The sequence below is a fragment of the Schistocerca americana genome, chromosome 11 (genome assembly GCF_021461395.2).
Source record: "Schistocerca americana isolate TAMUIC-IGC-003095 chromosome 11, iqSchAmer2.1, whole genome shotgun sequence".
Taxonomy (NCBI): domain Eukaryota; kingdom Metazoa; phylum Arthropoda; class Insecta; order Orthoptera; family Acrididae; genus Schistocerca; species Schistocerca americana.
In genome coordinates, this window is record NC_060129.1 from 208,522,050 (window position 1) to 208,548,802 (window position 26,753).

Sequence of the window (26,753 nt, forward strand, 5' to 3'; positions counted from 1 at the left end):
TTCCTACATAGTTTTATACTGTTTGACATAAGCAACAAAATCCGGATTTATGTTTGATTTTAACTCATTGTGGAGCTCTCTCTCTCTGGGACTAGAAATTTTTATTCCTGTTGTAATCCATTAGAGTTTACCATTTACTTTCTTTTGCTGATATTTACGAGGAAATGATTCATTAAATACCTCTAAGAAACAATTTAAGAATTTGTCAGCTTTAAAATATGATGTAACTGACTAGATTTCAATATTTTCAAAAGGTCGGCACAAAGTTCCCTCAGTACTGGGAAGGATAATTGTATTTTCACAGGACAATTGTCTATATTCAAGCATTTCCAGATGAGCTTTTTCAGCATTTTTTGAAGTTCTCTTATGGGTCAAGCAAATGTTTGATCATTTGTGCTGTGATTCTATCAGTACCTTTAATATCTACTCTTAGTTCTGTATGGTATGGGTGTAACACACTGGAACAATATTTGAAAAAATACAAAATAATTCTTTCATAAGTTTTTTCCCTGGTATCCTGCCAATGTACACGAATCTACCACCTACTTTAACTGCCACTGAGACTATATGATCATACTTAATCCATATCATATTCCCATAAACAGTTACACTTAGGTATGAATTGATTCCAGTTTTGACTCACTGAAATAGAAATTGTAGGGTAGTATGTTTTGGAATTTTGTGAAGTGCACAGTCTTATAATTATGAACATTTAAACCGAATACCAACCTTTGCATCACTTTTAAATTTTTTTTTATCATATAGCACCTCATTACAGAGAAGTGTCTCATCTAGAAAAACTCTGATATTATTACCGATACTGTCTATCAAGTCATTAATATACAATATGAAAACGAAGGGTCAAACACACTTCTATGGAGTACCCCTGAGGTTACTGCTACTTCTGCCAGTGACTCGGCATTCGAGGTAAGATGGTTCTTTCCTACCACGGAAACATCAGTCTCACTTTAAATCTCTTATGATCGTACTTTTGTTAATAAAAGTCACTGTGGGAACGTCTTGTCATTTTCGAATTTATTAAGCACAGCAGCTACTTGATTCCCTTGACTAAAGGATTTCCAGTGTCATGTAAGAAAAAGTGAGAGCTGGATTGCACAGGTTTGACATTTTCAAAATCCTAGATGGCTGACCTGGAGAAAGTCTTTCTTTTTGAGGTATTCAATGATTAGGTCAAAGTATGACACATTTATATTGGTGGCCTGGTCTGTTGGTTTCTTTCAGGGTTGAGAATGCAAATCAGGTGAAGCTTTAAGTACTCAATGCTGTTCCAATGACATACCAAGCCCACAATGGACATATTAAATCTGACTCATACACAACAAAACAACTTTGAAATATGTTTTAAATGAAAACTTCTCATCAAAGTTTGAAACTGTTGTTGATAACTTACTATATGAAGGAACTTACTCTACAGGGGTATGCAGCACTGGTTACCTGCATTGATTCAGAAAACTCACCACACTATCCACTTCCACTCACAACACTATCCACTTCCACTCTCAACAAAAATTAGGAAACTGTATAATTTCAATCAATAAAAACGTCTACATTTCAATTAATTGACTTAATAGCAAGTCACTTGTAAATTAGAATTATTTAACTTAACCATGAGCCAAAATAGAGAATTTTATGTCTTGTACTTTTATGATATTCCTTGCCACTTTACCTACTTGAGTCTACCTGAAATGGGTCCCATTTTGTGTACAGCAATGTGAAATATGTTTTGTTATATTGTTGCATTCACAGTTGATTTCTCAACTATCGCTTCAAGTGCAACTTCAATTCATTGGACAATTGTAATTCAATAGCAAAAAGTATTGATGACAATATTATGAGGATAGTACTTTTACTTGTAGAATGTGCTGTCTTTCATTTATGACTGTATTGCTACTTTTGGTAACTTCAGGTCTTTTACAGTGAAAAGGAAAGTATATCTTCAGCAGAAATTCCATAGTTGGTCTTTATGTCAAAATTCAGCAGCTAAATTTTCCTACTGTTAAACATAGTATGTTATGTTACCATTATTTCAAAATTGCTACTCAGTAGTCAGTGGCAATCTACCATCAACAACAGACTTGATTATATTGATTTATTAACTATTTTAGTAAATTGCAAAGTTCTTTATGTCTACAGTTTGGAGAAATATTATGAGATATTGTGATCACTGTTGCTTTTCATTCTTTTGGAAGCAGAGTAGCACATGTGTGATGTACATAGTTTTGTGATTCAAATGTTTGCACAAATTCCTAACATAGCCCCATCAGCTGTATTGTTCATTCGAGCCATCTAAGCAGTGAGAGCAGTGTCAGAAATGGTGCCTGTCGAGCCAGAGTTGCCAAGTGGCGACCCCTGTAGGCACTCTGCCTAAGTGACACTGGGCTGAGGGAAAGGCACTTAAGATTGTGCAAAATCTGGAAAGCAGCAAGACTTCCTGCAGTATCCTGCAAGGTGAGAGCCAAGTTTGATGTTACCTGCCTCAAGTTAACAAGTTTTATACCATCAGAAGTATAGCTGTGTTCATGTGGGAAAGAAATCATTTGATGGGGTTCTTCGATTCCCTTTAGTTCAACATTAACTGCTAACATAGTACCAGATGATAGGCCCATCATGTGGAATGAATATTGCCACCAATGTCGCATTACAATTAAACACATGAACTGCTACTGCACTGCACTGAACTGAAGAAATATTCTAGCTACATAGCTTACACTGGAAAGGCAAAAGATTATAACCACTGGCCACCGTGACATTGGATGCCACGCTTTGACGCTGTGGGCACCTGACGCAGTAAAAAAAAAGGATGTAATCAGATCATATAGAAATGGGGAATCACCTAGCAAGCATATGGGCTGCAAACGCCGAAATACATTCAGGTAAGCGACTTTGACAAAGAGCAGATTATTAACACGCAGAGCCTGTGAACGAGTATCTCGAAAAATACTGAAGCTGGTCAAATGTTGACATGCTTCTATCATGAGCATCTACGGAAAGAGGTAGAAGATCAATGAAACTAACACTAGCTGCTAAATGGTCGGATCTCAATGTCTCTTCACAGAACGTAGAGTTCAGAGGATAGAAAGTGATGATGTGGAATTGTGGCATCTCTGCCAAAAGACCAAAATACTGGCGCATGTACAAGTGTTTTGGAGCACACCGTTCGTCGTACACTGTCGAACACGGAGCTCCGCAGCAGACCGACCGTACGTGTTCACATGTTGACCGAACGACATCACCAGTTACGATTGCACCGGACAAGGGACCGTCGGGATTCAGTGTCAACCGAAGGAAATGTGTCAGCGCTTTGGGTGAATCACATTTTTGCTACTAGGTCGATGGTCATCTCCACAAATACTGTCATCGAGGTGAACGGCAGCTGGTGGGACCAGTATTATGCTATGGGAGACATTCTCCTGCACTTGCACGGTACCTGTCGTAGTAATTGAAGACACGCTGACAGCCTGCAACCACCTGCATCCCTTTATGCTCGAGCTCTTCCCTAATGGTGATGTCATCTTTCAGTGGTAGAACTGTCCGCCTCAGAGTCAGAACGATGGTACAGAGGTTTGAAGAGCATTACAGTTAACTCACTTTGTGTCTTGGCGATCAAATTCGCCTGAAGTAAATCCTCTGTGCCACCTATCTGAGTCGCTATAGGTACGCAAATTGGCAGCCTGTTATTTATGCAAATTACACGACTTGTGCGTAGACATCTAACGCCACACACCTCCGTAAACTTACCGACTGACGGATCCCTGATGTGCAGAATGAGTGATATATTTCATTCCAAAGATGGACAAACGAGCTATTAAACAGGTGGCTGTAATGTTTGGGCATGGTGCAGTTCACACTTGCTTGACATAGCAGCATACAAGGTCCAACCAAGTAGTTTTGAGAAATCAAATAATGTACAGGATTTGTTCAAACAATTTACAGAACCGCAACTATGAGAAATCTGCACAGAACGCTGATATTTCGCTGAGTGTACTCTGAAAGCATTTTTCTGCTCACCTTTTGAAATATGGAAACTGTCAAATCAGCGTCCGGCTGCATTTCATTAAGTTGTCAACATTTTATGTGCTAGGAGAAACGAAGGCACAGGACTTGAGTTAACAGGTAATGAAGAGATATTTCAGTTGATATTTCCTACTGTTTATTTTCAAAATAATGGAAAGTCACATAGCAAAGTTTTGCTCAACTCCGCGTTCCTCGGTAGGAGTCCGGTCTTCACGTCAGCAGCTGCACGAGCTGCTGGTGGCTGTACAGCCGGGCCTCGTCCAGTGGGGTGTCCCCCACATCGTCCCTGGCCAGCCTGTCGGCCCCTGCCGCCAACAGCGCAGCCGCCGGCTCTGCGTGGCCCCACCTCGCAGCCAGGTGCAGCGGAGTGCTGCCCCGCTGGTCCCTGGCGTCGGGGTCCGCCGAGGCCTCCACCAGCAGTTGCACCACGGCCGTGTGCCCGCCCCCTGCAGCCGCGTGCAGAGGCGTCTGCTGCCTGTGGTCCCTAGCGCCCACCTGCGCGCCACCCCCCACTAGACACCTCACCGCCTCCAGGTGTCCCTGCTTCGCTGCCCAGTGGAGGGCAGTCTTCCCGCTGCCGTCCCTCACCTCCAAGGCCGCTCCTCCCGCCAGCAGTGCCCGCAGCTCCGCCACCGACCCCTCCTTAGCTGCCAGGGTCAGCCTCCTGCGTTTCTCCCATGCTGAAAGATTCCTACAAAACAAAGAGCCTTACTATTGACTACAAACATACAACACAAAAGAAGCAAATCATTATAGAAACAAAAACGTTAGCAGTTCTTATACACATCTGACTAATGGCAAAGAAATCTAGAAACACCCCTCACATTATACACTGAAGAGCAAAAGAAACTGGAACACCTGCCTAATACCGTGTAGGGCCCCCGCGACACGCAGCAGTGCCGCGAGGACTTGTCAAATGTCTGAAGTAGTGCTGGAGGGAACTGGCACCGTCAAACCTGCAGGGCTGTCCATAAATCCGTAATAGTATGAGGGGCTGGAGATCTCTTATGAATGGAATGTGGCAAGGCATCCCAGATATGCTCATTAATATTCATATCTGGGGAGTTTGGTGGGCAATGGATGTGTTTAAACTCTAAAGAATGTGCCTGGAGCCACTGTGCAGCAATTCTGGACGTGTGGGGTGTCGCATTGTCCTGCTGGAATTGCCCAAGTTCGTCAGAATGCTCAATGCACATGAATGGATGCAGGTGATCAGACAGGATGCTTATGGAGATGTCACCTGTCAGAGTCGTATCTAGACATGTTGGGGGTCCCACATCACTCCAGCTGCTCATGCCCCACACAATTAAAGAGCCTCCACCAGCTCAAACGGTCCCCTGCTGACGTTCAGGGCCCATGGATTCGTTAGGTTGTCTTCATACCTGCACACATTCATTGAACCAACTTTTATCACTTGTCACAATGTTGTTAAGCAAACCATTATTTTCATGCTCAAAACGCGAAATGAATCGTTGACAGGTGCCCAATCTGCTCTGCTTCATGCGAGGACTGAGCAGTCAAGCCAGCCACCACACACAGAGTTTCCCTGTACCGCAGTTCTGCAGTGATGGCCCTGTACACGCTCTCGTGATCCCCCTCACGTACCCGACACCTGTGTCTGTGTTATCTGCAGATTTTCTTGTGCGAGTTCATCAACTCAATTCAGACGAGTCTCGTCGGTTTCCATATGCAATCGTCCACTCCAATCTTTGGCACACACATTGGGGTTGGCACACTGTTACCTTCATTAAGAGTACTAATAACCCAATGTCGCACATTACTGATGCATATAAAATCAGAATGTACACGGCTTTCATTCTTCTTTAGATTTCAATTGGAGACACGTTTTGTGCATTTGGAAATTCGGTCACAACAAGTTGTTTCTCACACACCAACATATTTAAGTTACACACCGCCCTTTTACACGCTACAATTCAGAGCCCACTAGTGCCAAAGTTTTGCAACATGCGTCAGCATACTGAGAAAGTTGTCCAAGTAACATGTGTGACATTTAAGTTTTCAACCGATATTAAAAAAAAAAAGCCACACACCGAGAGGCATTGCTTTTCAGCACACCCTCGTGCTTTACATGTCTAATTCAGTGGTTCCCATTATCTTCCCCATCCTCGAACCATTGACCACTGCTGGTTGTTCTGCCTTTATGGGCAGTTTACCACCCCACAGGCAAGAGAGTAGCGAACTTCCGCTCGCTCCTTTTCGCTCTTTGACATGGCTATTGGGAAAACAAGCATGACTTCTTACGCCACAAGTGTTTGCCCACCATTGCTACTGATTTTTATTCAGAATTTAAGCAACGGTTGGGTTCTAACCTGAGACCAAGGACACTGTGATTATTATGATGGCCTAACATATGTGAAACCCGAGTTTCTCCTGGCATATACAGTTTTCAAACAACTTACGGGAATTCAGCCAGTTAATATGCCGACCGGAGTGGCGGAGTGGTTCTAGGGGCTATAGTCTGGAACTGCGCGACCGCTACATTCGCAGATTCGAATCCTGCCTCGGGTATGAATGTGTGTGATGCCCTTAGGTTAGTTAGGTTTAAGTAGTTCTAAGTTCTAGGGGACTGATGACCTCAGAAGTTAAGTCCCATAGTGCTCAGAGCCATTTGAAGCATTTATGAACCGGTTAATATGTTCAGTGACCACCGATATTACAGCAGGAGTACACCCCGCCATTTTCAAGGCAATAATCGGTGGTCGCTGAAAATATTACCTGGCTGAATTCCCGTAAGTTGTTTGGACTAACATAGTTTATATATTCTAAATGGGCCGTGGTGTTCTGACAATTACGTGAAACGGTGCTTGATCTTTTATATCAATAGCGAGAGAGGTTACGTGAATTCTGAACGACTTTACAGTGGCCACTGGAAGTGGGTTTGACACCGAAAGTGCTTTCCTAGGAGCAGCTATGGTGGAGGTGGTGGACCTTTGACTAGTTTGGAGTGTGTACGGGTTCACACGAACCCACAGACTGCTATGGAACGCTAGGAATGGTAATACTTCATTTAAAAACCTGCACAGCATGGAGAGATGAAAGTCATGTGTACTGATTCTACTAGTGTAGGTCAAACCCTGAACTGTGGAAACTGCCTGGTAAGGAGCAAATGAGGTGGCTCATGCCATTCACCGTATCTGCTGTTATCATAATGAGATGCAAGTCTGGTTGCATCAGTGATGTTTTAAGACCCTGTTTGTCCCACATCCTCTCATTATTATTATTATGCATTTTCTTTGACCTGCACTGTAATTAACACCTGGTTGTATCATTATTGCTTCCATGCAAGAACTCCCTCCCTAGCCCAAGTCCAACACATGTTCTGGAAAGCTGAGTTACTGCAAGTCTACAATCTGATATGATGGGATAATTCGTGTTGGCGCTTCTCTGTTTTCGTGTAATTGGCTGTTAAGAGAATGGGGGTGAACTCAGTAGTTCAAATCTGTTGTTGAAGCAGACACGTGTTTAAGGCTGAGAGATGTTCAGTTTCAGTTTCATGTACGTGTAGTTATTGGCAACAGGCGGAGCCACCAACCTGCGGAGGTGTGAACGGCAGACGTGTTTCCTCTACAACCAGAGGGATGGTGGCAGGACACAGAGAACCAGGCAGTCTGGTGATTGACATTCCCCTCACAGATTTCAGCAGGTACTGTCAATGAGTTATGGAGAGGGCGATGAATAATCACATGTGTGATTATGTCTGACGAGGAATCCATTGAGTGTGAGGTTACAAAAGACCAATGGTGTTTACGGCATTTGACACCCCACATATAGTCCTAAGATGCAACGACAATGGGAACAGGGGCGGGACTGGAGGTATCGATTGGTGAGCACACCACGAGACTACAGAGCTAATTGAACACCTTAGTCAATGAGTAACTCACAACAGTGCCGCAGTGCTAGTGGTGTTTATGCACAGAAATGACAACAATAAAGAAAGCAGACATTGCATTATGTCTACAACAACAGTTGTCAAAGTTGACATCTTGTTAGCAGGGAACCCAAGGAATTTTCCAGGGTGAGAAAGAAGTGACAGATGAAATATTAGCATTTCTGCAAGATGAGTCAGTGGAATGTGTGGAGTCGTATGTGCTCGACTGTGCAGATAATGCACATGACGAGTGTAATGACGATACATGCTTAACAAGTGAAAGTGATAGTGAAAAACGTGTTGGGCTATGTAGGTCGTGGTACTTGTCGGACAGTGAACCACAAATCCCATCTGCAGTGAAACGTAGTAAAAGACAATTGTTGTCCAAGCAGCAGATACTAAACATAATTAAATACATAGAGGATCATCCACAGCATAGTAAAACAACAATTATGAACAGATTTCAAATAAATCCATAGCAATATGACAGTCTAGTGCACAAGAAAAACTACAGATATTCAAGGGAGGACATGGTGCAGTTCTTACAAAAACTGGCATTTGCACATTTCAAGGATGCTCAATACCATTTACGGGATGTGCACGATAATGACCTAGTATGTTATGCACATCAAATTCTGCGCAACATATATTACAGTGATTTCAAGGGAAGCACTGGATGGCTGCATAACTTCAACCACATCTATGTCACAAGACATATCAGACATCAATTTGGATGCAAATTTCAACATATTTTCTATGCTGCTCTTCATTTTCATGTAGCTTTAATGGTTTTCTCACAAACAGTGTTTCTGCTCATACGGGTTCTACTTTGCATCCTTATACCACTAATAAATATTAAACAATGGAAGTAATTACAGTCATGAATGCCACAATCACCACCTCACCATCCATTACCCCCAAAAAACGAGCAACACAGACAAGATAAAGGCTTAGGAAACATGAAACATTAAAAACGGCAAACATGAAAGAGCAAGGAGATTAAAAAGGTGGGACGTGTAGGGGCCAGGCTAGACAAACAAGAAAGGAGTGCTATGGGATTCGTAGGCCACACCAAGCGAGGGCCATCGCTACAATCCCTCAGTCGGTCAATAAGGGCAAGTGCCCCACCTCACAATGACGAGTAGAAACCACCTCTGCAGGTGGAACGCAAAACCTGTCCGCTAGCATCAGAGGTAGAATGTCTGCAAGTTTAAGATATTGCCACACTGCAGCCAAAATTGGGTAGTCTAGCTGGACGTGGGCCACCATCAGCTGGGCAACTCGTCAGCAGTATGGGGGTTTCTCACATCAGAAAATGTTGCGGTGCTTCAAATGAGTGCGAATGATGCATAGCTGCCACGGACAGAGGATTCCCTACGAGAAGCATGGAGGGAACACTGCATGTAGTCGTGGTCTCCTTTACTGCCCTCTGTTTGGGCAGTCGAGGGCGAACTATCCCGAGTTCCAGAAATCCAACAATTGGTGCCGTCAAGTCGACCGAAGGTCCAGTTGCGGTGCTCTATCGACAGATGCTGCTTATGGCATTGGAGAAATCACTAATAGTCTTGTGATTTCTGAGGCCCACCAAAATATAGTCTTCCAAGTGGGGGAGAGGGGTATCCCGAAGAATAAGGGATTTCCACATCGTCTGCCAAAAGATTGGGTGCTGCTGTATTCTGGACAGCCACGCCAATGCCTCCACGTAGTGGGAAGCTCAGAATTACAGTGGAGGCGAAAACATCTCAGTAGGCACCGTGGAGAGCCAACCTAGGTGGGTGCCCACGTGAGTGTCGCTGAGGGAGAGAAAAAGAAGACTGGGAAGTGGTCACTACGACAATGGTCATTGTGGAACCTCCAGTGGGTGGATAGGAGATCAGGCTTGTAAACATAAAGTTCAATGGCTAAGTAAAGTTCCATGTACTGCACTGAAGTGTGCGGAGGCACTAGTATTCAAGAGACGGAAGTTGAGATCTGCCAGGAAGTTATCAATGTCTTTACCACGGCCACTGATTGTGGTACCACCCCACAAAGGGTTATAGACATTGAGTTGCCAAAGATTATGAAATATACTACATCCTGAGGCACTCCACCGTTGGGAGGATGATAAATGTTACAGATGGTATAATCCTGAAATGCCCTTGCCCAAACAGCTACAGCCTTCAACATTTTATCCAGAGGCACAAGTTCGCTATACATAAGGTTCAAACACATGTGCAAATTCCACCTGATACCCTATCATCATAGGCCCAATTCTTAAAATATCCCCAATTACCCATGAAGGGCAGGGGTCAGGTGGTGGGAAAAACTGCTACAATTCCACTGTAGAATCGTGGTGTCAGTGTAATGGGAGGATTTGAAGGGAACAAGGAAACAGGGTATGTCACAGGGTCACCTGCAGCCACCGGTTGAGTGTTGGTGTTGTCAACACACGTGGGATCTAAGAAATGTTATGTGGTGCGTTCTGGAGCCCCAGGGGCTGTCAGGATCACTGCTGTGGCCATATAAGCAGAGCATGTGGGATCCTGTGGTGTGGGAACACTGGAATGTCCTCCATCTTCTTGAAGGCCTCTTTTTATCTTTTTTCTCCTTAGTGGGTTTGGATGACTTCCCTGCGTTAGCTGCAGGGACTGAAGAAGACCATGAATCCATACGACCAGCAGCCTGCCTCTCCTACAGCCACTGGCTGATATCCAGTTGGAGACCAGCAGAAACCGTGGAGGGGAGTGTCCTGAGGGACCCTTTCCTGGCAATAGAAGCTGGACGAGGATGATCCCCAAAACATGCGAAAGGAAAAACTCTTTGTGACACCTTCAGTTCTGATTTATCGAAATACGATAAAGCAAAATTCGCATCTCTTTCTACAACATGTGGTTGACTGACCTATAAATGGTACTAAGAGTGCAAAAATTGTCCATGCTTAGTGATAAAACTTACCGCATACGAGAGACAGTGGCGGCATCGAGTGGAGGAATGTCGGGGGCAGCCGCGGGCAGCGCAGCAGTGGCAGGTGTCTGGCCGTGGTCGCTGTGGGCGAGCGTGTTCACGTGAGGGCCAGGGGACTGCTTGGTGCACGAGTTGCTGCTGAGGGACTGTCTGGAAAGATAGAAGAACACACACTGCCTGTGACAATAGCAGTTCCAGTACGATGAATGACTTACCACTGTGCAAATCAGTTAACACACCGCTTCTCCCAAGTTCTCTGTAGCAGTAGATCAGCATACCAGACAACAGCTTCTTTAAATGAAGCACAAATTGAATGTATATACATCAGCTGTGCAAAATTTTGTACATGGCTGCACGTTCAGAGACCGTGAATAGTTAGAATTGAAAGAAAACAGCCCTCGGTCACTATTTTTAACGAATTAACCGGGTTTCAACACTGCTAGGAGTGCCTTCCTCAGAATTTAAATCAAAGAATGGTCTATAACATGGTCACAGAATTATGACTAAAAACATATGATACAGAGTATAAGTACAGAATCATCGTGAAAGACTGGCAGGACTTATATGTCATTTATAAAATAATAAATATGCCAAAAGGGCACTAGTCACATTTTCTTCGAAAGGATACCCTCATCCTTAACGAACAGCTACAGCTATGTAACATAATTTTTTCAATGGTACAAAGCCGCTACTCGATATCTGACATCTGGTCTTCTTGTCCAGGTTGCCGAAATGTTCTTTTCCTTCTAAGGTAGTCCTATGTTTTCTAATTATCAAATGTTTCTTGGCTGTATTTCACGTCAATACTGCTTTCTACAAGTTGTCATTCAGTTGTATCTACATTCTCATCATCATGTTTTCATGTTTTATTTTACTGTTACAAGCTTCGATGTAGACAAAATGTTACGTTGTATGCTACTAGCAAACAAACATTGCTTTCCATTACGTACCAAATACTGTTCATTTATAATCATTCCTGCCTATATTTCAATGTGAAGTCACCTAATTGTATCTACGGCTACTACATGGCGCACTCGTTGCAGTGCCATGTTCACCTGGCCGCATTTGTTAACGCGGGCACCTTCAGGCCGTTTGCAACCTGTAACCGCGTAAGTAATGAGCAGCCTTTAGTGGCTCGCCATTGAAATTTTTTATCTTAAACATCTTTGTGACTAATGCCCTTTTGGCATATTTATTATTTTATAAATGAGATATAAGTACTGCCACTCTTGTTGAAACCCGGTTAATTCGTTAAAAATAGTGACCAAGGGTTGTTTTCTTTCATTTGTCATCAGCTGTGTCCTAGCACATAGAAACACCACAGTATCCACTTTGTGGCCTTTGAAAATGCCAAGAAAAACTTCAACAAAAAAGAGTGGGCACAGATTTGACCTTTGCTTCTGTGAAAAGCAAGCATAGCGTTTTGACTACCTAAAACACCCCCCCCCCCTCTCCCCTTCTCTATATGTGCTATGTGTTACAGAACGGTGTTTACAGCACATTTTCTGAGGCATGACTTAACAGAAATAAAATTGATCAACACACCCAGCGTCATGGGAGAGTGCCTGGATCTGTTGTGAGGACTGGTTTATGGTCTTGTGAATTGGTCACAGGTTGTGCGAAGAGTAAGCAGTTACAGCCTGCTGCATACGTGGTTATGTCACATGGTTTACTCTATGTCTACAATACATGCCCCGACTGAGAAAAATACCCCACACCTACAGCTACTCCTACCTAATCTGTATTTTAAAAAATACATAATTACCCTGGTACTGGCAAGGGAGTCTAAACCAATTTCGTTACGGTATTTATGGGCACATCACATACACCTACCAAGAAAGTGAAAGAGAAATTTGCAGTGCACAAAGCTGTAGTCCAGATGTTGGTGCAGTGATTACTCTGTCTACTTTACAACACTTAATGTTTCCACAGATCAATGTTTGGAACAGAGCAACATCAGAAATGAAAAATTTTAAGTATGCTGTTGCCCTCCTTGAACTGTACTAGTGCATACTACAGGGCCCCTGGTGCTGGTAATGAGTAACAAACTTGCTCCGCATCTTCATCTTTCATTTATGCAGCAGGACAGGTGTTATGTACATGTACCTCACTATCAAAGGGAGCAGAGACAGCACACAGTTTCAAATTCTACTCTCTGTGGAGAGGTTTACAGCGACCAGTGCAGTGTGCAGAATGAAGGACAAGCACTCAGCAGCCCTGGATGCAACTTGTCCGACTGTGCCCTTTGCTGCACATTTTGCGTTCATGGCAAATATGGTTTATGCTATGTACAAAGTCAGTCTGCCTTTCATTGAAACACTTGATCCCAAAACGTAAATAATCATTAGTTTTACACATTCAATGAACACAGCTTATCACTGTAAGTAACTATGCATTGGTCGGTTTGCTTTTCGGAGTAAAAGGGACCAAACTCGGAGGTCATAAACCTGTTCATCTAATCCCCAGAGGAAGGATACAAAAGGTAAATCTAGGGAGCTTAATTGTAACTTAGATACAAAAGCAAGGAGAAGTAGGAGAGGAAAGAGAGGGAGTCATGTGGGAGAGTCACGTGGCCCAGAATGCAGTCTGAGGTTGGGGTACAGTATGCAAAGTGAGACACACCCTCTGCATCCGACCAGCACTATCTCACCCTCCACTGCCCCAAGAAAATGAGCAGCTCAGACAAAATGATTAAATTTTAAGGAATAAAAACATCAGAAACAGCAAATATAAAACGGAAATAGAGCATAAAAAGGTAGGAAGGGTTGGAGTGTGGCTGAACCACTGAGCAAGGGTCACCATGGATCCTTTGGACCAGAGCTGATGTGGGGTGTCCCTTCACCATCACAAGCAGTCAATGAGATCGAAGTGTCCACCTTACAGAGATGAGTAGAAATCAAGTCAGCCACTTTGACATCATCACTAACACCAGGGGTAGAATGTCAGGTTTTAAGATATTGCCGCAAAACAGCCAAATTTGGGCAGTCCATTAGGACAAGGGCCACTGCCATGTGGTCACAACAGTAAGATGAGTTCTCACGTTGGAGATTGTAGACACGGCTCAGCCAAGTGCTGCCAATGTGTAGCCAACAAAGGACGATGGTTTTCCTGTGAGAAGTGCAAAGGAACACTGCTATGTGATCGCAGTCTCCTTCGTTGCCCTCAGTTTGTTTGGGGAGTCCAGAGTGAACCATTCAGAGTTCCAGGCCTCCAACAGTTGATGGTGCAGAGTCGACCAAAGTTGCACTTATGATGCCTGGATTTCCAAAATCGTCATCCTGGTAGCCGACTTTGAAAACAAGTCAGCTTGTTCATTCTCAGAGATCTCCACATGACCACAAGTCCAATGATGACTGACTGTCCTGCTTGATGGAGGCCAGAAAAAAGATTCTGGATAGTCGTGAATGATGGGTGATATATAGCCTGAAAGCTGCTCAGGGAGTGACTGCAGATCAGAAACATCTTGTAGGTGCAAGTACAAGGATGACTAAGGGCTCGTTTGACGGTCATCAGTTCGGAGTGAAGTCACCGCATCCATTTAACAAGGAGCATAGTTCACTGCACCCTGAATGTGTGTGCAAAATCAGTTCATCCATCGACCACTGAGCCGTCAGCGTATGCAATTTCCAAACCCAGAAATCCATTGAAAACTGCCAGGAACAGGAGGTCAAAAACCACGGGCTCAACTGAATCTTTTGGTTTAAAGGATAAATTGAGACCGACCCAAGGTCAGGGTACATGCCACGGGAGCTTGCACTATTGCTCCCTGATGGGAGGTGACAGTGGGGGAAGTAGGAGTTGAGAAGAGAGACACTACACGAATTGCAATTGTGATTCTGGGTCTCTGTTGTGGGAGATGGATAGCCCTACTATGAAATAGTTTGTATGCTTGTGGGAGCTGTGAACATTTATAACATAACTGAGAAGCTATTATTGGTGACTAATCTGTAAGTGGTAGGAACCCCAGCCTCCACGAGTAGGCTGCTCACGGGGCTAATTCGAAAGGCTCCTGTGGGAGGCTGGCCACCACAGTTGTGTCCTGTGGCTACAGTGCTGAGAGAGATGCTGAACCATATGTTGGACTCCCATAATGAAGATGGGGCACGATGAGGGTTTTGTACGTCCACAGAAGGACAGAGCAGTCTGCACCCCAGATGGTGTTACTGATGCAGCGTAGTGTATTACTACATTGTAGCCGGCACCTTTCCCTAAGTTGGTAACGATGGGGGAAGGCGTGTCAACCCAGCATCAAAGACCAGCACAATACATCTCCACCACATTGAGTAATCAGTCATCAAGGTCTGGTCACGGATGAACAGTGACAGAAGTGCATTACGTAAGTCTCGCCAGCAGAAAACTGAGCGCCATAGGTGAGGACTCACGACTACGCCTGTCGAATGGCGCTGCAGTCAGCATTCGGCAAGACCCATACAGAGGAGCAATAATTAAAGCAAAAATTGTCAGCACAAGAAGTGTGACACTGAAGACCCTAGAGCTTCAGCAAGACCACTGATGGTCACTACAAAGAGAGGGATACTCAATACATTGAATCCAGAAAGTATGGAGTGAGCAGAAGTTCTGAGCAAAAAACTGGAAGTGGGCTCCAGAGACTCCATCCATGTAAGGTAGTGAGGATGTGGTGTCACCTTGTGGTGTCACCTTGTGGTGTCACCATGTGGTGTTATAAGTCTTTTGTAGTTCAAAGGAGACAGCAATAAAGTGCTGACGCCAGGCAAAAATTCTCCAGATGTCAGAATCCAGGAAAACCAAATTATCAGCAGTGTAATGACCTTGGCAAAAATTGCTCTGCGATAGAGCTAGAAGGATTACCGAACAATTGCACTTATTTCACATGCTAGCAAAGTTATGTTGAAAATCTTACAAAATAGACTTCGCCAATATCTAGATCAAGAGCTGCCAGAAGAACAAGCTGGATTTAGGAAAGGAAGAGGAACTAGAGATGAAATTGCTAACATTCGGTGGATTATGGAAAAAGCGAGAGAATTCCAGAAAGATGTGTACCTCTGCTTTATTGACTACGCCAAAGCCTTTGACTGCGTCGATCACAACAAATTATGGAACGTACTGAAAAACATGGGTGTACCAGATCACCTCATTCATCTCATACGGAGTTTATACCTTGACCAAGAAGCCACGGTGAGAACTATGTATGGAACAACGAAATGGATAAAGATTCAGAAAGGGGTCCGGCAAGGCTGCATACTGTCACCGTACTTATTCAATCTGTATGCAGAACATGTCATGAGGAATGCGAGGCTAGATGAAGGAGAAACAGGAATTAAAATAGCTGGAATAAATGTAAACAACCTCAGGTACGCGGATGATACGATCCTATTGGCAGAAAGTGAAGAAGATTTGAGAACACTCTTATTGAAGGTGAAAGACGAAAGTGAAAAGGCTGGTCTTATGCTGAATGTGAAGAAAACGAAAATTATGGCAACTACACCTACCAATTCGTGGGATATAGCAGGAGAAACCATGGAAGCAGTGACCACATTCAGTTATCTCGGTTCCCAGATCTCTGCTGACGGTGACTGCAGCCATGAAATCCGGAGACGCCTGTTGCTCGGTAGACAGGCGATGTCAAACCTTGACAAGGTTATAAGGTCCAGAGATATAACACTAGCAACAAAGATCCGTATTGTGAGGGCTATGGTCTTTCCAGTTGTGATGTATGGATGTGAGACCTGGACCATTAGAAAGGCTGAACGGCGAAGAATTGACTCCTTCGAATTGTGGTGTTGGAGGAAACTTCTTAGAGTTCCATGGACTGCAAAGAAAACCAACAGATCAATTTTGGAGCAAATTAAACCAGATTTCTCCCTGGAAGGTCTAATCTTAAAACAAAAGCTGACCTACTTTGGACACACAATGCGAAGGCATGCCTCGCTGGAAAAAACATTAATGCTGGGGAAGATTGAAGGAACTAGAAGAAGAGGACGTCAGAGGACGAGATGGATCGATGGCATCACAGAAGCAATGTGTTCCAACCTGGAAGGTCTACGGGAGAAAGTGCAAGACAGGAAAAAGTGGCGTGATTTGGTTCATGGGGTCACGAAGAGTCGGAACCGATTGAACGAATAGAGAGAGAGAGAGAGAGAGAGAGAGAGAGAGAGAGAGAGAGAGAGAGAGAGAGAGAGAGAGAGAGAGAGAGAGCTAGAAGGTCCCGAGACTCAAGGAGCCAACACAGTCACTGGCTCGACATGCATTTGAGCAAATTATAGAGAAGATCGGCGAGACTAATTGGGCAATAGCTACCCCCCTCTGCGGGACGCTTACCCAGTTTCAGTACTGCAACAATGGTGCTCTCCCCCCGAGGAAATGGGAGCTTATCCTCACCCCAGATACGGTTAAAGATAGTAAGTAGATGATACCAACAATCCACAGATAGATGTTTAAGAATTTGTTTGTGAATGTGATCTGGACCTGGGGCTGTATCGGGCCAAAGGCACTGAAGAATTCCCACTCAATGAATGAAGCATTATACGGCTCTAAATGGTGTACAGTGAAGGACAAGTTCAGTCACTCTATCCACAGTTTGGGGGAAGGAAATGCAGGATCACAGTTCTCAAATGCAGTTGGAGAGATGGTCTGCAACCTCCAATAGCCTCGGCAATTTCAGGGGTCTGCCAGGGTACTGTCTGGGTACTGTCTTCCAAAGACTGGGGGATTACTAAGATGCCTGCCAATAGAATAGCTGGTGTTGCATGCTGGACAGCCACATCAACACCTCTATGCAGCAGGAAGCCAAGAAAAACAACAGAGGTGAAAATGTACCAGTCAGCATTGTGGAAAGCCCATCTGGGTGGCGCTGTGTGGAGTGATGCTAGGGAGGGATAACTCTATTGTCCTATGGCCGCCTATGGACATGATGGACAAAGTGTACACTCTGTCACTCTAAGCTGGTGTGTAGCTCATCACGAGACTGCAAGGTGGTTATGATGGAAAATGATGCCTTTAACCATATTTAGACTTCACCAGAATGTGAACGAGCTTGTTACAAGCCAGCAATACCCATGACTGGGACGGAGATGCTGTTTCGATCGAAACTGACTCACACTTCACAATGCAGATGGCTGCAACTCCCCCAAATTTGTTCTCTATACTCCAAACAAAGAGTAAAGGGTTTGTGACCAAAAAGAGCCCCCATATGTCCACGTACAAACCCGGTATCGTGGCAATTATTTCTCTGCTTGTCACTTAGCCCTATGTTCCTCCTAAAGTGTAGTCGGAGAAGGAAACTTTCTGGGGCCGAATCTCTCTGTGTTGAATGAGTTCCTTCCTTTTGAAGAGACTGTTGGGGTTGTATAACCACAAGTGGCAGAAAGATTCAACCACTCGATACGAAAGTTACCTACTACGGTGCCATCCACTCCGAACGGGAGCTCTCCCCACGGGCGTCACTCAGACTCGGCAATAGCTACCCGGCCAGCAATCTGTCGCTCTGAGTCCCCGTGCCCCATTCGTGTTGGGGACATAGTCTTTGGCACACGTGGGCAGTCTGCAGCTCAGGCACCAACAGTACAATTACTGTGTGGTCAGGTACTTGGTGGATTATCCACAATAAGATGGCTACTGTGTTTGATTTTGGGCATACTACCTCCTTGGAAATGAAGGCTGTTTAAGTGGAAGGCAAACATCACCACACTGCACGACTGACACTTCATGTAAATTTGGAAATGTTGTGGTCACACAAACCCAACAATGGGGACCATGAACATACTAATAAAAAGGCGTGGACAGCTCCACAACTGAATGGAAAACCTAGGGTCCTAAATCATCTACCAGGTCCGAGTGGGGACTGCACTGGGAAGACCATCTAACAGAAAGGCAGAGGGAGAAAGGGATAGTGCAAGTAAAGACTCGCTACACGGAAAGGGAAATAGTGCTGCAAAGGCTGGGCCCCCAGAGTAGCAAAGCGTATACTCAGAAAAGAGTTGTCGACCGTCAGGGGATAATTAGGCATAGCTAAATTGCCAAAACAATTTATAAAGTTTCAAAATACTTTGCCGTTTCAAGATTTTTGTCATCTAATTTAGCCACATCTGGTGAACCAGTTATGAGGATGTAAGGAATGTGCTGATGCATACCTTCGTAGAGGTTTCTGTAGCTGTCAAGCATGTATTTCATAGTTATGGGAGAATATTTGAACATATTGTGTAAGCATACCCGGGTCGTACAGGTGGCTGTGCAATCAGGCGAGTCAACTCCGCGACAAAGTGCGGGTGTCGGAGCACGGCGTCTGCCCAGCCCCGCGTCACAGCCACCCGGTGGAAGTGGTCCTTTACGAATGCGACGGCAGCCCCCTTCAGGCCGGAGCAGCAGTGGCTGAGTGCGAGGACGGCCGTGGCCGCGGCGTTCTCCACGGTGAGCTGCCCGGCCACCTGCTCCTCGCACGCGTCCTTCAGACCCGACAGTCCGTACTTGTCCGCGGCCGCCAGCAGCTGCGGCGCCATCCCCGGCAGCTGGGGGGCCTTCAGGGTGTACACGTAGGCCACCAGCTGGCGCAGCACCGGGCCCTCCACGTCTGCGATTTGGACCCAGCCGCTGCGCGCCTCCAGCATGTCGTGCCGGAACATGGCGGCGAACACGGGGCTCCTGGCGGCCAGGACGGCCCTGTGCACCACGAGCCTCGTGCCGCCCGCGGCCAGCGTCACCGTGGCGCCGTCGCCCGCGTCCAGCAGCGCACCCAGGTCCCCGGCTGACGTCTCCTCGGTCTCGTAAGTGGCTGCCATAATGCTGAGTCCGGAACACGGTGTAACTCGGCGACCCTCTGCCCGTCACAAGTCAGTACCACCACCGTGTTATTCTCCTCTGTCAAACAGATGCCAGTGCAGTTATTTTGAACAACACATCCACCAAATGAGTTGAGAACTACACTACTGGCCATTAAAATTGCTACACCAAGAAGAAATGCAGATGATAAACGGGAATTCACTGGAGAAATATATTATACTAGAACTGACATGTGATTACATTTTCAAGCGATTTGGGTGCATAGGTCCTGAGAAATCAGTTACCAGAACAACCACCTCTGGCCGTAATAACGGCCTCGATACTCCTGGGCATTGAATCGAACAGAGCTCGGATGGCGTGTACAGGTATAGCTGCCCGTGCAGCTTCAACACGATACCACAGTTCATCGAGAGTAGTGACTGGCGTATTGTGACGAGCCAGTTTTTCGGCCACCATTGACCAGACGTTTTCAATTGGTGAGAGGTCTGGAGATCGTGCTGGCCAGGGCAGCAGTCTAACATTTTCTGTATCCAGAAAGGCCCGTACAGGACCTCCATCATGCGGTCGCGCATTATCCTGCTGAAATGTAGGGCTTCGCAGGGATCGAATAAAGGGTAGAGCCACGGATCGTAACACATCTGAAATGTAACGTCCACTGTTCAAAGTGCCGTCAATGCAAAGAAGACGTGACCAAGATGTGTAACCAATGGCACTCCATACCATCACGCCGGGTGATACGCCAGTATGGCATTGACGAATACACACTTCCGATGTGGGTTCACCGCGATGTCGCCGAACACGCATGCGACCATCACAATGCTGTAAGCAGAACCTAGATTCACTCGAAAAAAGGACGTTTTGCCATTCGTGTACCCAGGTTCGTCGTCGAGTATACCATCGCAGGTGCTCCTGTCTGTGATGCAGCTTCAAGGGTAACCGCAGCCACCGTCTCCGAGCTGATAGTCCGTGCTGCTGCTAGCGTCGTCGAACTGTTCGTGCAGATGGTTGTCGTCTTGCAAACGTCCCCATCAGTTGACTCAGGGATCGAGACGTGCCTGCACGATCCGTTACAGCCATGCGGGTAAGATGCCTGTAGTCTCGACTGCTAGTGATACGAGGCCGTTGGGTTCCATATTACCCTGCTGAACCCACCGATTCCGTATTCTGCTAACACTCATTGGATCTCGACCAATGCGAGCAGCAATGTCGCGATGCGATAAACCGCAATAGCGACAGGCTACGATCCGACCTTTATCAAAGTCGAAAACGTGATGCTACGCATTTCTCCCCCTTACACGAGGCATCACAACAACGTTTCACCAGGCAACGCCGGGCAACTGCTGTTTGTGTATGAGAAATGGGTTGGAAACTTTCCTCATGTCAGCACGTTGTAGGTGTCGCCACCGGAGGCAACCTTGTGAGAATGCTCTGAAAAGCTTATCATTTGCATATCACCGCACCTTCTTCCTGTCGGTTAAATTTCGCGTCTGTAGGACGTCATCTTCGTGGTGTAACAATTGTAATGTCCAGTAGTGTAATTTCTTTCTTTTCTAATTTCATCTCAGTGTCAGTCAATCACGAAGTCTTTCAAAATGGAGATCTAGCGCAATACCAACACGGCCATAAAAATACAGGGTGTTTCTAAAAGGACTTTAAAACTCTGAATATTCATACAAATTAATTCCTAGTTCCTACCCAGGTGGTTGTAGTGTCAATCTGTCGGGAAATACATCAAGTTTTGTCTCGTGTATTCCGCTGTGCCGAATCGCACCGTAAGGAGCGCTAGCGGCAGTTGCGTTAAAGATGGCTACCTCCGCTGGACGTGCTACCGTGCTAGCTGTGTGTTTTGCTTTGAAGAATCGAAGTCTGCGACAATAGTTCAGCATAATTTCGGTGCCGAGTACGCCGAAGATGTTCCTTAGTAGCCCCACAATTTATGAGTGGCATAAATGTGTTGTAGAAACAGGGTGCTCAGTAGGACATGGGAAATCGACAGGTCGTCCGAGCACATCTGACGACGCTGTTGAGTGATTGAGACAACGTTTTGTCAACGGTCCAACGAAATCGACTCGGCATGCATCTCACGAACTGCAAATCCCACATACAACTGTTTGGCGTGTGTTGAGAAATCGTTTGCATTTGAAACCGTACGGATTAACGATCATGCAAGCAATAAAACACAATGATGAAATTTCTTGCAGGAACTTCTGGTCGGATGTGTAAAATCCATCACGCAAGGATGAAAATTTCTAGGATAAAATGTTCTTTTCTGATGAATCCACTTTTGACTTAAGTGGCAAGGTTAACACACAATATTAGAATTTCAGGTAAGGAAAATCTATATCAAACATTGCAACATGTTCGTGATAGCCCTAAACTGAACGTTTTCTCTGAATTGAGCAAGAACGACGTGTACAGCCGCTTTCTTCCATGACAGAACCATCAACGGGATAGCGTACCTGGATATGTTACAACAATTTCTGATACCACAAATCGATCAGGATGACCGAGAACGAAATGTTTACGTCACGCAAGACGGCGCACCACCCCACTACCTGGCTGATGTCCAGCATTTTCTGCGACCGCCTTCCAGGTGAATGGATCGGCCGTGATGCGCCAATAGCACAGACCTGACACCACTCGAGTTTCTTTTTTTAAATGGGGATTCATCAAGGATATCGTGTTTGCACCTCCTGTGTCGGCTTCTGTACCTAAGCTTTGAGCAAGAATTTACGCCACCATTGAGCAAGTTACACCTTCAATGCTAAAACGAGTTTGGGAAGAAATTGACTTCCGATGGGATGTAAGCAGCAGTACCAACAGAAGCCACACACAACATCTTCAGTTTAATGTAAAAATACTTGATGTGTTTCCCTACAGAATAACACTATACCCAGCTCTATCTCTCCTTTCAATAAATTTATATGACTTTCTAAAGTTGTAAAGTCCTTTCTGAAACATCCCGTATTGGTGATCTGCCAAGCAACTTACCTTCGTAATCTCATCTGGTATTTACGAAAACTATAATTGTCTGGGACTGGAATAGGTATTTCTCTGCTCTTAACAGCTAGTGCCCTATGTTGCCAAGATACACGAGTCACAGAGTCAACTGACCATCTGCTGGGTTGCCTCATTGAGAGAGATTACTTCAGCGAAGCTGCCACCATGAGAATGGGCACCGAAGTGTGTTCCTTTATTATGAACTTGAAATTTGTCTGGAAATTACGCAGCTACCACATTGTCCTAATGGAGTGCACAGTTAAAAGGGCAAGCACCAGCCAATATAGCAAACCAATAAAGAAAATAAAAAATTAAGAAAGCTCTTTCAAGCTAAATATATTAATTTATCATAACGAAACCGAGGTGAAGTACCCTGAACTCAAACCCAAAAGGTATAATAGCAAGCTTAATAAAAAAGAAACAATAAAAATCACCATCTGAAAAAATTACAGCCAACAACATTCTCATAAAAAGAATTCTAGTATATTCAGCCAAAAAAATCAAAGTAAAACCGCCTGCACTATATTCAATATTAAACACTGAAACTAATTCAGACTCACTCTCAGCAAAATCAAAAGTTCAATTAGTTTCAGCCAAAGAAGAAGCAAAATAAGCTGGAGCTAAAGGAAAAGAAATACTGATAAATCAACAATAAAATTGATAGTTTATAAAATTAAACATGTTAAAACTACCAATTAGAATAATTAAAGACAATAAAATCAAAGTTAGCCTAATTTCATATGACATTGTTTGAGCAACAGAACGCAGGGAACCTAATGAAGAATAATTTGAATTAGATCAACCAGCAATTATAACAGTATAAACACCCAATCTAGTGCAACACAAAAAACAAACAAAAAACCATAAGAAAAAGAAGTCATGTAAGTTAAATAAGGAAAGATTACTCAAACAGCCAAAGAAAGTATTAAATTAAAAACAGGAGAAAAATAATATAGTAAATAGATATAAAAGGGATGGGCTCCTCCTTATAAATCAACTTAATGGCATCACTAAAAGGTTGCGGAATCCATACAAACCCTACTGTATTTGGACCTTTACGAATCTGAATATAGCCTAAAACAAGCTCAAATAAAGTTAAAAAAGCCACACTAACTAACCAACAAGAGGAAGTTCAAAACTTAATCTGTCAAAATAGTAAATTAATTAATATTAATCAATAACAGGAAAAATACTTTAACCATATGGTCCTTTCGTACTAATGTTGTTGTTATTGTGGTCTTCAAGTCCTGAGACTGGTTTGATGCAGCTCTCCATGCTACTCTATCCTGTGCAAGCTGCTTCATCTCCCAGTACCTACTGCAACCTACATCACTCTGAATCTGCTTAGTGTATTCATCTCTTGATCTCCCTCTACGATTTTTACCCTCCACGCTGCCCTCCAATACTAAATTGGTGATCCCTTGATGCCTCAGAACATGTCCTACCAACCGATCCCTTCTTCTAGTCAAGTTGTGCCACAAACACCTCTTCTCCCAAATTCTATTCAATACCTCCCCATTAGTTATGCGATCTACCCATCTAATCTTCAGCATTCTTCTCTAGCACGACATTTCGAAAGCTTCTATTCTCTTCTTGTCTAATATGGGTTAATAATCTTAGGATAGAAACCGACCTGGCTCACGCCAGTCTGAACTGAGACCAAGAAAGAATTTAGAGGTCCAGCAGACCTAATCATTGGGATCCTGCTCCCAAAATTTTTCTTATTCCGACATCGAGAGGTCGCAATCTGATTTGTCGATATGAGCTCTCGAAAACAATTACGCTGTTTTCCGGAAGGCAACTTAATCTTATGACCATAAATTAAAAATTGATCATAAAAAATGACAATAAATCAAAAATTTCTTAATCAGCAATAAAAAGTCGAGAGCAAAGAGAAGACAGCAGAAGGACCACCACTCTCTTTATCGTAGCGACAGTGAGTTAAAGTGCGTGTGACTTACGACGGCGGCCGAGTTTAGGTTAGTTCTGCGCATCTGACGTCACAAAACACAGTCAGCCAATGAACAGAGAACGACGTTGCCAGATCTCGACTGCAGTGCAGAGCACGGACGAGTGTCTTCAGTTTTAGAAACGTTCAGTCATAAATAAAGTAATTGAACGAAAGCCATGTCTTGATAGCAGACTATCTTTTATAGAAAGTTTGGAAAAAGCATTCTTTACACCAATTGCTTAATATACTATTAATTAATTAAACCAAACAAGCAATAAGCCTCCTAATTCAGGCGATAGCAAAGAAAGGTGTTTGTATCATTCTCACTAACCGCTTTTTCGCAATAAAGAACAGCGGTAATTGTTTATTTCCTATTGTACTTCGATGAAACGTGAGTAATTTATAGTCATACCAACAGTGTTTGTCGGTATTTTGCGTGACATTTTGAAGTCCTCCGGGAGTTCTATTGAATGACCAGCTGCGTTAACGTTGTGGTTAAAGTGTGTGGCTGCTATGTGAAGGGTTCTGAGATTAAACCTTGTTCGGTGCTTAATATTTTCTTTATTTAAAAACAATATCAAAGTGTCTTACTTCATGAATTTTATTCGTTTGAATGCTTTTTTTTTTTTTTTTTTTTTTTGAAATTTCTAGTAGCAACTAAAATCGAACATATGGAAAGTATACACAATGGACTTTTACCTCTGCAAACTCTTCAAAATTTCGTGCAATGGTTTACTACATCTAATGCTGCGCAGTAACTGCGTTGAACATCGAAACAAAATTAAGTCATTTATGGGGGGAAGGTATCAGTCAAGAAGATGTGTAAACATCAAATTTTTGTGCCAAATAGTTTTTGTGAAATCGAATGATAGTGTGTCAAAGTCAGTCGGAACACCGTGTGTCTGCACAGGCGAGCAGTGCAGTGATGACAAAATGCGGGGAGCACGTCCCTGTAGCAGCGAAAGGGATAATGCGGCCGTGGTGGCAACACTTCATAAACTGCGCGCTCCCCCCTAAACGTAAGTCTGCGACGTATGCTATACTATACTATGGCGCTGCTTCTCTTGGCGCGTACAACTGGCAACGCAGCAATATCCCGCGTCTGGGCGGGCATGCGCGAATGCGTAACATTTCAGTGGCATTCGGCAGGGCGATTTTATGGCTGGCTGTTTGATTTGTAACCACAATACTGGAAGTGAAAATTATCTCTGTGCAGACCGTGCATCACTATCTAGGGATCCCGGGGAACTTTTATGCTGTGCAGTGAAAGACCGTAACAGAAGGTCAGTAGACATCAGGTACACACCGTGCAGAGAGACGAAACCAAAGAGAGTACCTTATTCATCGTTCCTCCTACAATTCATAAAAATATTTGAACTCGCAGTCAGGAATTTCACACGAGTGATGTATGTATCGAGCGGTTCTCGACTTGCGCAACACACACGGCTTGCAGTGTTTCGTTCCAGACGACATAAATGCTTTATTCGAAGTCTCGGACAAAAACAGCGGCTGACTGGCATAACGGAAGGGGCAGTAGCTTGTTTCGCACTGTTCTTATCCCCGTACGGGATGGTAACAGTCTGGCTGGAAACCTTGCAGTACGGGTTATGATGGCAGATAATTGTCAAGGAAAAAAACTTGGGTATGTTGCGCTTTTTCCGATTTACGCAACATCGCAGTTAGCCGACCAGGTCGTTGCGTGCAGAGCCTGGGAGGGACGGTGCTGACAAGGGTTTGTTTTGTTTCCTAAGGGTGAGAGAGAGGGGGCGACCTGATAACTGGACACGGGACGAACAGTGACTGAGCAGTCTGGTCTACGAGGACGACTCGCGCTAACTCCATCTGGCGAGCTGCTCGGATTTGCGCGTGCAACGACCATACCGGCTAACTTTTCGCTAAATACATCGGAAGCGGCGCAACATATTTAAGTTCTCTCTTAACAAATATTTCTCAGCACAACCTGCCCTGCAACACGCTTTTATGCGCAGTGAGATAATTGGTTTTGCGGCTACATGCTTTCCTCATTCTGATGTGCAAGCACTGCTCCAATGATTTCTCAATCGTTTACACACACTATGTGATCAAAAGTATCCGGACATTTGGCTGAAAATGACTTACAAGTTCGTGGCGACCTCCGTCGGTAACGCTGGAATTCAATATGGTGTTCAAATGGTTCAC

The 26,753-nt window shown here is 44.3% G+C and overlaps 1 protein-coding gene across 2 annotated transcripts in view; it reads right to left on the reverse strand.

Annotated features, from left to right (window-relative positions):
* Positions 1–4,154: 4,154 nt before the first annotated feature.
* Positions 4,155–26,753, reverse strand: part of LOC124553765 (ankyrin-3-like) — a 44,569-nt gene continuing 21,970 nt past the window's right edge. The window contains exons 2-4 of one of the 2 annotated variants that reach the window (XM_047127700.1): positions 19,058–19,702; positions 10,859–11,017; positions 4,155–4,726 (exon numbers count right to left, since the gene is read on the reverse strand). In XM_047127700.1, the coding sequence (XP_046983656.1) occupies positions 4,246–4,726; positions 10,859–11,017; positions 19,058–19,623 (1,206 nt within the window). In that variant the 5' untranslated portion in view covers positions 19,624–19,702 and the 3' untranslated portion in view covers positions 4,155–4,245. The remainder of the gene's footprint in view (positions 4,727–10,858; positions 11,018–19,057; positions 19,703–26,753) is intronic. The other variant, XM_047127701.1, reaches the window with a different exon arrangement.